Raw genomic sequence first — 12083 nt, forward strand, 5'->3', positions numbered from 1 at the left:
TATGCGTTAACTCATTATCTAAATAAACGTTTGTTGATAAAACAATGTTTAAAACAAAACGTTCAGTCACAAATATATATACTATAGAACTTGGGTTTAAAGTTTATTAAGTAAAACTTCTTTTTAACGGATCAATGTTATTGTTAGGAAAATCTCTTAATAACGATCATGATCAGAGACAGATAGAGACATTTTCACAGCTATACATATTTAAAATACTTAAACCAATGATTAAAATATTGTGGATCACTGAGTTCGCTTTTCCCTTGTGTAAATGTTTATAAAAACATTTAAATTAAGTAAATTCGTAACAACTGGAAGACTTCACGTTCATATGGTGTTATTGAAGTTTCTATTTTATGATTCAATTGAGGATTGAGATTTAGTACAGTTACCCTATATAACAACATTGCTTTATGTCGATTCATGATAAAATAAAACGATCACAAAGTCAACTGAGTTAAGTGGATGTTTGCCGTTGATGTTTTTTTTCTAATTAAACCGTAATTATTTTGTAATTCAATCGTCATTTTTTTTTTAATTATATTTTAAATGACATTGACTTTTATTTTGTCCGCGTTTATACAACTGCACAATGATTCCATCGAAAGGGAGATACAGTTGTACTGGTGCTAGATGTTTTCGATTTAAAATAATTATCAACTATTGTATTGAGATATTATATTATAGATTACAGATTACTGGGTTAGCTGCTTAACCCTTTAACCGGAAGATGACATGTTATACATTGTGGTGGACAAAAAGAGGAATTTTGTTTTTCTTTTGTTTCATAGGTAAGAAATATTATATTTTTTAAAGTTCGTTTTAATTTCAACACAAAATGGATTGTTGAGTACTATAATTATTTTCTGTGTCAAGATAGTTTTACAGAACTTTCAAAATACTTATAACGCGAACGCTACATGTACATTCCTTTCTCTATTTTATGTACATGTATACGGTGTAAACATTCTATACCGTTTTAATTCTGAATGGTATAAAGGTGAGAGATTGAGAGAGGTGCTCCGCAATGATACTGTAATACGGATCCAAATATGTTAATGGACGAATGTAATGCCTACCTCGAATTCATAGAATGATGTATCATTGTTGGGCTGAACGTTAAACGAAATATTTAATATATACATTGCATGTATGCCTTTACGTTCATTTATATGTTTTGGAGTTTAGTATGACGTCCATAACGAGAACACACTTTTATTTGGGAGCAAGCTGAGGCCCGCTTGTGGTTGCGTGATGTTCTCCCTGTGTTGAAGACCCGTTGGTGGCCGTATGCTGTTTTCTGCTCTTTTGTATCTTTGACGTATTCCCCATTTATTCCCAAAATTCAGTATATAAAATTCATTCAAAACAAAACATCATACTCGTCTATATATGATACTAGTACATAACAGTCTCCGGGACAAGTTTGCAATTCCGCTGAGTGCAAAAGTTGTCACCTTAATTTTTGGAGTTAAGTCAAAACAAAGTTGATAACTTGGTTGGTATTGGTTCCCTGATATTTGTCCTAAATTTTTTTGGCTCTAGCACCACTGTTGAAAAAGTTATGCCCCTTTTTTCAACAATTTCCTCAGAGGAAAAGTACTTTTCCTCAAGGGAAATCAAATTTCCCTGAAGGAAAAAGATTTTTCCTCAAGGGAAATTGTTTTTTCCTCAAGGGAAAAAGATTTCCCTTAGGGAATTTGCTGCATAATTATTTCCTTTGAGGAAATTCTATTTCCTTAAAGGAAATTCTTTTTCCTTAGAGGAAATTCTTTTTCCTTAAAGGAAATTCTTTTTCTTTAAAGGAAATTCTTTTTCCTTAGAGGAAATTATTTTTCCTTAGAGGAAATTCTTTTTCCTTAGAAGAAATTATTTTTCCTTAGAGGAAATTCTTTTTCCCTAGAGGAAATTCTTTTTCCTTTGAGGAAATTTGCAGCTTCAAATTTTCCTTTGAGGAAATACTTTTTCCTGTGAGGAAATTTTTGACAAACAGTTTTCCTTGGAGGAAAATTCAAGACAACAAATTTCCTCTAAGGAAATCATTGTTCTTCAAATTTCCTCTAAGGAAATTTCTGAACATCAAATTTCCCTAAAAGGAAATGTTTTCCCTTAAGGAAATGTTTTCCCTTATTTTCACTTGTTAAACATTTCTTCACTATACCATGTATACAAACAGTATGAATATAATAATTACAAGACTGTATAATTGATGCAAATGATATTTAAAACTGTAATAAATGTTTGACTCAACATTTTAATGACATTGAAAATAATACAGTCTGACTGTTTAGATCTAGGTATTGTTTATACTTTTTATATAAATTGAACTTTGATTTAAAAAAAAATTGAAGCAAATGCTTCTGTTTTCTTTGTAATTGTTTCAATGCGATACATTAATAAGCAACCAATTTGAATGTCATACCATTTGTGGTGTTCTAAAGAATTTGTTTATATATTTGCAAATTAAATAAAAATATAAACACTTTTCGTGTTATTTTAAATCAGAATTTCTTCTGTTTCAGCTTGTGTACAGTTATTCAATCCAATAAGTAAGAATTCAGTGTATACATTATTCCATTCACTAAACAATTCCCTTCAATTCTAAGAGAAATCATTTTTGCAAATTGTTCTTCAATGATCTTCTTCTGTATATTTGATATGAGGGAGCGATGTAAATGAGTGGATAAAAATGGTGTTCCTTTTTTCAACAACAAAATAGTATTTGTTCTGCATTCTCCTTTCTTTTGATTAAGATATGTTGTTGCTTTTATGCAATAGTGTTCTTGTGTATCTATGATAGAACTCCAATGACCTTTTTTTTATGAACATTATCATGTTATAATGTTGATATTTCCTATTTCTTTTTTGCAGAAAAGCACACATTCCATTTCAAATTAATCCAATTATGCACTATGTAAATAAATTTCAACTTTAAGTTTCCTCTTCAGTAATGACCTTTTGATCATGAAAACCAAGATGTCTGATCACCTATAAATACACAAAATAAACAAATGAAATGTTATAAATGGAGAGAGGAACATCAATAAATGTTTTTCATGTTAATTTCCTTATTAAAATACATTAAGTAAACTTGAACTCGAGAAAAATAAATAACTGCGATGTAGACTAGAAAGTATAAAATGCTTAATAAAGTATTCACGAAAAATTAGCTGATTTACAGTAGTCAAGTCCGTGTTTGCAGGAAATTTACATCATTGGTTGTTTGGTGGAGAGTTGTATTATTGGCAATCATACCACATCTTATTTTTAAATAACCTTGCCATATTCCTATTGTGCCTGTGCAAAGTTCAGAGCCTGTAGCTTTTGTCAGTTTAGTCTGACACTAAAATTTAGTGGTTGTTGTTGTATCATACTGGTCATATTTATTTTTTGTAATTTATTTTGTTATAAACTAGGCAATTAGCATGATTAGTTTTACAGTTTGGATTGTTTCAATGTTTCATCTTTAGGTCTTTTATAGCTGCCTACTTTGACTATAGTATAGGGTATGGATTTTCTCATTATTGAAGGTCGTAACAGGCCTACAATTGCTTTCTCAAAGCCATGACAGTTTTCATATTTAATATACCACATCTTTGAATTTTTATAGTAATCATTATACAAGTAATTATCTTTCAAGTTCAATAACTTTTTAAAATTAAAAGGTGCCTTACCATTTAGGTTTAGTTGGCTTCTGCAAATTTTACATTGCCTATCATTTCTGCTGAATATTATTTCTCTGTATCTTCTATAGTTCTTGTCCTATACATAAAAGAGTAAAAATTGAATGACATCTTGCATCAATATTTTTTTCTGTGTAATGTACATTTATATACATGTATATTAATGTGTGTTTAATAAAAATCTAAACCATGAGTGCTTGATAAGCTACTTGCCCTTATAGCTGGTCTGTAAGCTTTAAATGATTTTTTTTTATCGACTAAAAAACTATGAGCACTGCGCAAATAAGACCCCCGCCCTCCAAAAAAAAAAAAACATGCACAAACAGTGATATTCATTGAATTAAACATGTATATAATTTGGCTCAATTTATAGATCTCTCAAGTGACTATAAGTTTAAGGCTGTGATTTTTTTTAACAAATACATTTCTCAAACCTTTCAAAGATTCTGAAAATGGACAAATTTTAAATAACTTTGCAACAACTAAAGTTCCTTAACTCTGCATCTTATAAAAAAATATGCATGATAAATAGGGAATGATACTCCAGCTTGCATATTATTCAAAGTTTTAAAGGAACATAACTGAAGAACGGTAAAAGTTTTACTACCAAAATTTGAAATTGATCTGATTAAAATTGTGATAAATAGTATTGTTTTAAAGTTTAATAAAATTTGGTTGAGGGAAACTTAAGTTAGAAGGCCGAAACAATTTTTTCCATTTTTAAAGAACATAACTATCGAATTTAGTAAAAGAGACACTACCAAAATTCAAACTTAATCTGTATTTTGTGGTGATAAGCATTGTGTATTGATTTCATAACATTTGGTTGAGACAAACTTAAGTTTAGAAAACAGGAAACCAAAAAATCAGCATATTTCCCCCATTTTTAAAGGGGCAATTGAATTTAGTTGAGGCAAACTAAAGTAATGTAAGAGAACAAAAAACAACTTTGGGACAGACGGACAAGCGATCAAGTGTTAAACATTATGCCCCCTCCACTTTGGGTCATAATAATAAAAAGGGTGTTTATGTCAAGATATAAAAACAATTCACCAAAGTTTCATAAAAATTTGATAAAGCATTCTTGAGACTATCCTAATCCCAAGTCATGATAGTACAATGACATAAATCAGATTTTTTTTTTTAAATTAAAAGGAAAATTATCATGTTTATGTTATACAAAAATAATTCATGAAAAGTTTCATGAAAATTGCTCAAAGCATTATTAATAGTATACGTACTGGAAAATCCCCCCTTTTATGAATAAAATCCCTAACTTTAAATTAAAAATTTTAAATCCCTAAAAATTAAAAAGGACCTTAATTATCATGATTATATGTGACTTGTTATTTAACATAACAAAAAAACCAAAGGCAATCAAAGAGAAACTGACAATGCCAAGGCAAAACATAAATGCAGAAAAGAAAAACAAAACAAAACAAAACACTAAGCAACACCAACATCACCAAAAAACTAGTGTTAAATTTATGTGCTCAGTCAGTCAGTGAGAGTTCGCAGATCCTGACCTACTATATCTATGCTTAAAAACCTAAAATTCATAAAGTTCTAAACATATTTTGTAAATTTATACTCGATTAACAAGTGAAACTGTGAGCTACTGCTCACTGATGATACCCCCGCCGCAAGTGGATAATATAAATAGTGTAAAAATAGTGTTTAGTAAACAGGAAGTTGTCGAGTGATGAATCTGAAAACGCATCACACGGTATAGCTGACTTATATAAATCCTGAAACCAAATTTCAGAAATCCTTGTATTGTAGTTCCTGAGAAAAATGTGACGAAAATTTTCAACTTGGCTATCATGACTTGTGTAAAATCATACAAGTGTTCGGTTAACAGGAAGTTGACAAGTGATCAATCTGAAAACGCATCACACAGTATAAATGACTTAGATAAACCCTGAAACCAAATTTCAGAAATCCTTGTATTGTAGTTCCTGAGAAAAATGCGACGAAAGATTTTCATGGGACAGACAGATGGACTGACAGACAGAGGTAAAACAGTATCCCCCCTTTTTTGAAAGCGGGGGTATAAAAAGTTGTCATAAATAGCATAGACACCTGTGAGTTTTGAGAACCACATGTGTTAATTGTGCGAGTATAATCATTGATAATCATGCACAAGATTGACTTTTAAAAGCCTATATATATATTGAAATTTTCTGAAAATATTGCATGCATTTATTAATATGACCAATTTCAAGAAATGCACAAAGCTACAAGATGATTTATATAATTGTAATTTCAGGAATTTACAGTAAAGGCTTTTATCCCCACTGCATTTTGCACTTTTTCTTATTCAGGAGCCAGAAGTTATGGCCTTTGTGACCTTTGTATGATTTTTATTTTAGTTTCTTTTTTTGTATTGAAGAGTTTATAGATATAGGAAGATGTGGTGTGAGTGCCAATGAGACAACTCTCCATCCAAATAACAATTTAAAAGGTAAAATTTAGTATGACGTCCATTATCACTCAACTAGTATACATTTTTGTTTAATGGTAAGCTAAAGCATGCCTCACAGGCACGGCTCCAGGGGGGCTGAGGGTTGGACATGTTGGAACCCCCCCCCCCCCTTTTCTTTACTGGACGATCAATGCATTTGAATAGGGACATGTAGTTTGACACCACCCCCCCCCAAATTTGTCCTGGGTTAGGAACCCCTTTATGTGACTCAGGATCTACCCCAGTCTCAGGTTTTGGGATTTTCTCGTTGCAATGAAGACCCATTGGTGACCTATGGCTGTTATCTGCTCTTTGGTCATGTTGTTATCGCTTTGATACATTCCCCATTTCAATTTTCTTTTCAGTTCTATTATAAATATTAGAAACGAGTTTGGCGCGTTTACAAAAATATAATTGTCTGTGCCTGAGACTACTATATGTGTTATAGTGTTATATGTGTTATAGTAGTCTCAGTCTGTGCTAACAGGGGAGTATGTGTGCATACCAATATTTAAATTTTCTATGCCTTCTTTTTGAATATTTTGTGCATTTCTTGGTAAAATACTGTCAGACCTCGAGTGCTGTTGTTTTACAAAAACGGTCAAGAAATGTAGGGGAAAGAAACGAACTAAAAAGACCAAAATAAGCCAAAATTAATGGGGGTCTCATTGGGGGTTCTGTTCACGGATCCCGCTTAGTTACTATTTATTTTTCAGATTCCCGAATGATGCCATTACGCTTACACTATATATATATATATATATAAGTGAACAATTCTGATATTTTTGTAATTTTCCATGTCCCGCTGAACTTCATTTCGCGTTTTCACGGCACAATAATTTGAGGGAGGATATATAGGACCTTATCGGGACTCCGGGATCGGGAGTTTTTAAGCTCTTGATTTCGGGATTGACCCTTTCGGGATCCGATAATTCTTTTTTCGAATTTCGGGACCTCGGGATTTCGTGTTTTTAAGCCCGGGGTTTCGGGATTGGGTGTTTTAAGCTCGGGATTTCGGAATCAGTACCCCTCCTACCCTTCCTCATAATTTGACTTTCATGTGTCACGTTTACAAAAAATACGCCTCGACAATCCCGAGTCCCCCTTATACATACATAATGAATAGTTTACTATGTAGTCAGTAGTCGGGTCAAATACACATTGGCACTCACACCACATCTTCCTATATCTATGTATACTTTTAGACGACCTTAGATTCATTTCACAGCGAAAATACTCATTTATATTGAACATTTTAGATCACTTCACATTTAGATTTTATAACTTTTAGAATTAAGACCATACAGTATAGATTTAAGATCATGTAATCGAAAGATGATAATTTGTCAATGAGCAACTGTAACCAGGTACTGCATTTTTTTTTTTGCATGCGTCAAGAAACAGTTAAAAGTTAAACTTCTCATCTGGACTTTTTAATTAGTCTGTATACCGGACCTCTTCTCTATTTTGGGATTGAAAAAAATTAAAGTTAAAAATGCGGTTTTGAGCCTATTTCTTCTTTTTAATTTGGTAACACGTTAAGCCATTAGTGACACTATGGTATATTACCAATTAGTTTATTGAATAAATGCACATTTATACCCCAATGGGGTTGAAGGCATATATAAATGAACACAATACATCATACAAAAATAACAACAAAAGAACAAACATTATATACATATAGGTATCTATCATGCAGTTGTTGAGTCCACTCTCCTCAGTGACCATGACTTTTTAACAAATGGAGCCGTATACTGCATAATTGACGGACACGAAAGACATAAAACCAATTTATCCACATTATCCATATTATCTATATCAGAATAGGTATTTCTATAACTTTCTGCAAAAATTCAAGTCTCAAATCTTTATTTTTAATACATGTAAATAAAATATGTTCTTCATCATCTATTACCAATAATAAGGCCATATATGTCGGTGTGTAGAAATACCGCAAAAGATTTCTTAGTGCATTAAGAAGAAAGTTTTTGCATTAAGGACACTAAAACGATGTTTTAAGATCACAGCGAGCATGAATATAAGAGGATATGATTAAAAACCTCATATCTAAAAAGTTAGGTATCAATAGATTTTGTAATTTTGAAGTTAAATGACTTTTTAATAAACGCGTGCCACTCGCCACGTGACCAACGGTTTATTGCAGATTCCCGAATCATCATGTTCAATCAACCTAATCCAATAAACAATTGTCTTTTGATCGTTAATTATTGATTAATCAATGGTTGTTAACCTAACGGTTTAGCGTGGTATAATTTCAAGTTTATGAAAGAAAAAGAAAAAATAAATTTTGTGTTTTAAAACTTTGCCTTTGTTATATATATTTAGTTTTTAAGGAAATTGCTATGCAAGCTTTTTTTTTAATTAACGAACTCTATTTTTTGAGATACAAATTGAGAAACAAAGGCTTTTGATATTTCATTTTCTTACTAACAACACAAGAGTTCACATACTATCTTTATTCCTTGAAAGACATTTGAGAGTATGTGGTGTCCATGGGGTTCTTCAAAATCCGATTACAGAAGTAATATAGAAAAAACTCGGCCAAGAGGTAAAATTATTTTACGATTATAGAATAAATCATAACTGTCTTCTATGAACGATAACTTTTAACTGGTGTCAATGCTTTTTTTTTTAACAATTCATCTTCATTTCAACAATTGAAGATGAATACCATTTTATTTTATAATGTAATAAGCACTATGGGCAGGCGCGGATCCAGAGCTTGAAGTGGGGGTTTGGGGGGAGGGGTTATGTGAGAAATGTTTAGAACACTAGAGAAGTTTTCTTGTTATACCAAACCATATGTTTTTCAATAAATGGCACACTTTTTGTTCATCCGGCATATGGTTACTCTAAATAAACTTTTAAGTATTAATTCTATAACTTTAATTATTTAATCGAAATCATGATTGATAAATGGCATAGTTAGAAAAATGAATGAAGTATTGGCAACTGGACGTTAAGCAACCAAATATCAATCCTCACTTTTCCGTGAAGTGTTCACAATTATTTGTCTTTTAAAATTAAAAGGATGAAAAATCCCAAACTGAAAAGAGTTGAAAATACGCTATTACTTTAGAAGTAAAAAATATAGCAGGCAGAATAAATACGGCAGAAACAAACAAATGAAAAAAAATAGAGAACAATTTGAAATACCATATACTAGTACATGTTTAATCAGTATACTAGCAGATTATTCATAGTTCAAGGTTGAGCGAACATGAATTTCTTCCGGCGATTATACTAAAGGTGACAATCACATTTGAGGCACGTGTCGAGAAAACATTATAGAAAAGATATAATTTAAAATTATGAAAGGAGTAGGTCCGAACCGATTTTGGCCTCAAATTTCAGGTTCATCTGACGAAAGATTTTGATCACTTTTGAAACACTTAAGTGTCTATTTTATTTGATTCTATTAATGTATGTGGAAGATTTTCACTGATTTTGTCATTAAAAACGATCCGATTCAAGCTCAAATATGAAAAATCCACCAAATATGCCGGAAAATGTCACTTTTCAGATGGTTTTTGCCATTGAGCATGACTTTATGGTGCCAGTACCCGATATATGTGCCATGTATTGTAAAAAAAAAAAAAAAAGCCCGTATTTATGAAGCTGAAGCATTCTACTGTCCAAAAAATAACTAAAAGTTTACTTTTAACAATTTTGTAAAACTGCTATATTTTGGGGCCAAAAAGGTGTCTTACCGGACCTTCTCCTTTTACAAAACGATATAGGAAGATGTGGTGTGAGTGCCAATGAGACAACTCTCCATCCAAATAACAATTTAAAAAGTAAACCATTATAGGTTAAAGTACGGCCTCCAACACGGAGCCTTGGCTCACACCGAACAACAAGCTATAAAGGGCCTCAAAATTACTAGTGTAAAACCATTCAAACGGGAAAACCAACGGTCTAATCTATATAAACAAAACAAACGAGAAACACGTATATATTACAAAAACAAACGACAACTACTGTACATTAGATTCCTGACTTAGGACAGGTGCAACCATTTGTCTATTTATATATGCCATATCATTTGTGACAGTTGTATCATTCCATCAGGTCCTTAGTGCACATTTTTGTTCTTAGTGCACTAAGGAGGCCCTTTGCGGTGTTTCTACGGACCCCATATATTTGAAGCTGTTCAAAATTCTGTACATTATAGGTACGTGTATCAGATCGGACAATTATTGTCATATTTATAAAAAGAATTACTGTATAAGTTACATAGTATGAAATATGTCCACTGGACCGACCGTGCAAGTGCTATATATATTATATCATGTATATAGCCAGAGAATATTAAAAAAAAGATGTGGTATGATTGCCAATGAGACAACTATCCACAACAGACCAAAATGACACAAACATCAACAACTATAGGTCACACAAGGTCGTTAAAAACTTCCATTTGTTGTTGTCCACTGAAAATAAGCTCATAGAAACACGAATCCCCGTTTACTCAATTTCACCTTTATTTGTTAATATTTCTTTTATCTTTTTCTTTTGATTTTATCATATCTTTTTTGTGAAATATTTTGTGTGGTCGAACATGAAATTGCCTCCGATGCTACAAAGAAAATTTGTTTAATGTCATCTGTTGCAATATATGCTAAGTACTACACGTGGACAGGATGTTCTCCAGAAAATAAGTTATACACACCCCGATATAACCCGAGGGCACACGCTACTGTCATATGGAAAATTACTGGGTCACCTGTAAGATGGTAATCAGCCATGCAACTAATTAGGTTACTGACCATGTCACTTCAATTTAAAAAGTTGATCGTTAGATATCAAAATGATAAATTCATTTTTAATTAAAAATTTAAGAACTAAATGATTTATCATTATAATGAAGTGAAATAATTCAACCAAACTCGTATAAAGATTATATTATACATATTTTTTAATCTATGCCGGAAAGAATTGAAAACTGTATTTATAATTTTTAATTTGTTTTATGGAAATCTGTGTAGGTCTCATGAAATGGAACTCCGGCGGGCATGCCTAATTAAGATTTTAAAATTTATTGAAAAATATAACAAAAATTTAGGTTTGATATTAAATTAAAGTTACCTTTCCGCGCTGTAATTTATTTGATATGACATAATCAAGCCTTTTTTTTGAGGGATTTATGGGTTTGTTCATACAACGTATAAAAAAAGAAGTGTATGTTATTAGTATTTCCAGAGACATATAATACAAAACAATATAATATTGTATTATATGTCTCTGGTATTTCACATGCCTTGTTTTCGCCTTGAAGCTCATTATTCAGAGTGTTTCAGACAAGATGATGAAAATAACGTGCAAGATACTATTTTCGATTATCGTGAAGAGACAATAATTCCCATTCCTCCATGCACTCTACCCCTGTTGAATTGTATATTTATAATTCCTCGTGCTTTCAATTAGCCCTCCCCCTTTCGTGGTTACCGTTATGCCAACAAATACCCGAGGCTTGATTTACATGTAAAAATCATTGTCGGATCTAGCCATGATAAAGGGGGTTCCAACTACATGTCTCCATTAAATAAGGGGTGTCATTGCCGCTGGGTTTCTGTTACCCCACCCTTTTCATATAATTTAGATTTCAAAAGTGTATACCTATAAATTCATATATTGTGTAGGTTAAAATGTTATCTTTTCCTATATTGTTTGCGTTTTGATTGGTGTGTAATGCAACTGTGCAATACCTAAATGTCAAAAGAGAGTTTTCCCGACCTGTTCACATATTTTTAAGGTTCCTATATTAAAACTTTTCCTGATGCACAGGTAACCTATTCCAACGGAACGTCCTATCACCTTGTAAAGGAACTTGAGAGGATTCCCGAGATTATCATTTATGCAATGATTGGTCACCAAAAGCTAGGGGAGTCCAACCCCGGATTCCATCC

General features: G+C 31.9%; 1 protein-coding gene and 1 long non-coding RNA gene across 2 annotated transcripts in view; one reads left to right on the top strand and one right to left on the bottom strand.

The window, feature by feature from the left end:
- Positions 1–289: 289 nt before the first annotated feature.
- The window catches only part of LOC134693812 (neuronal acetylcholine receptor subunit alpha-3-like), a 34610-nt gene continuing 22816 nt past the window's right edge, over positions 290–12083 (top strand). The window contains exon 1 of the mRNA XM_063554727.1: positions 290–794. Coding sequence (XP_063410797.1) covers positions 734–794 — 61 coding nt within the window. The 5' untranslated portion in view covers positions 290–733. The remainder of the gene's footprint in view (positions 795–12083) is intronic.
- On the bottom strand, positions 2860–6753 carry LOC134693816 (uncharacterized). Its single transcript, XR_010102484.1, has 3 exons — positions 6656–6753; positions 3678–3765; positions 2860–2991 (listed from the first exon to the last, which is right to left on the bottom strand). It is a non-coding gene; the product is annotated as an uncharacterized LOC134693816 (long non-coding RNA).

Source organism: Mytilus trossulus, chromosome 12, assembly GCF_036588685.1.
Source record: "Mytilus trossulus isolate FHL-02 chromosome 12, PNRI_Mtr1.1.1.hap1, whole genome shotgun sequence".
Taxonomy (NCBI): domain Eukaryota; kingdom Metazoa; phylum Mollusca; class Bivalvia; order Mytilida; family Mytilidae; genus Mytilus; species Mytilus trossulus.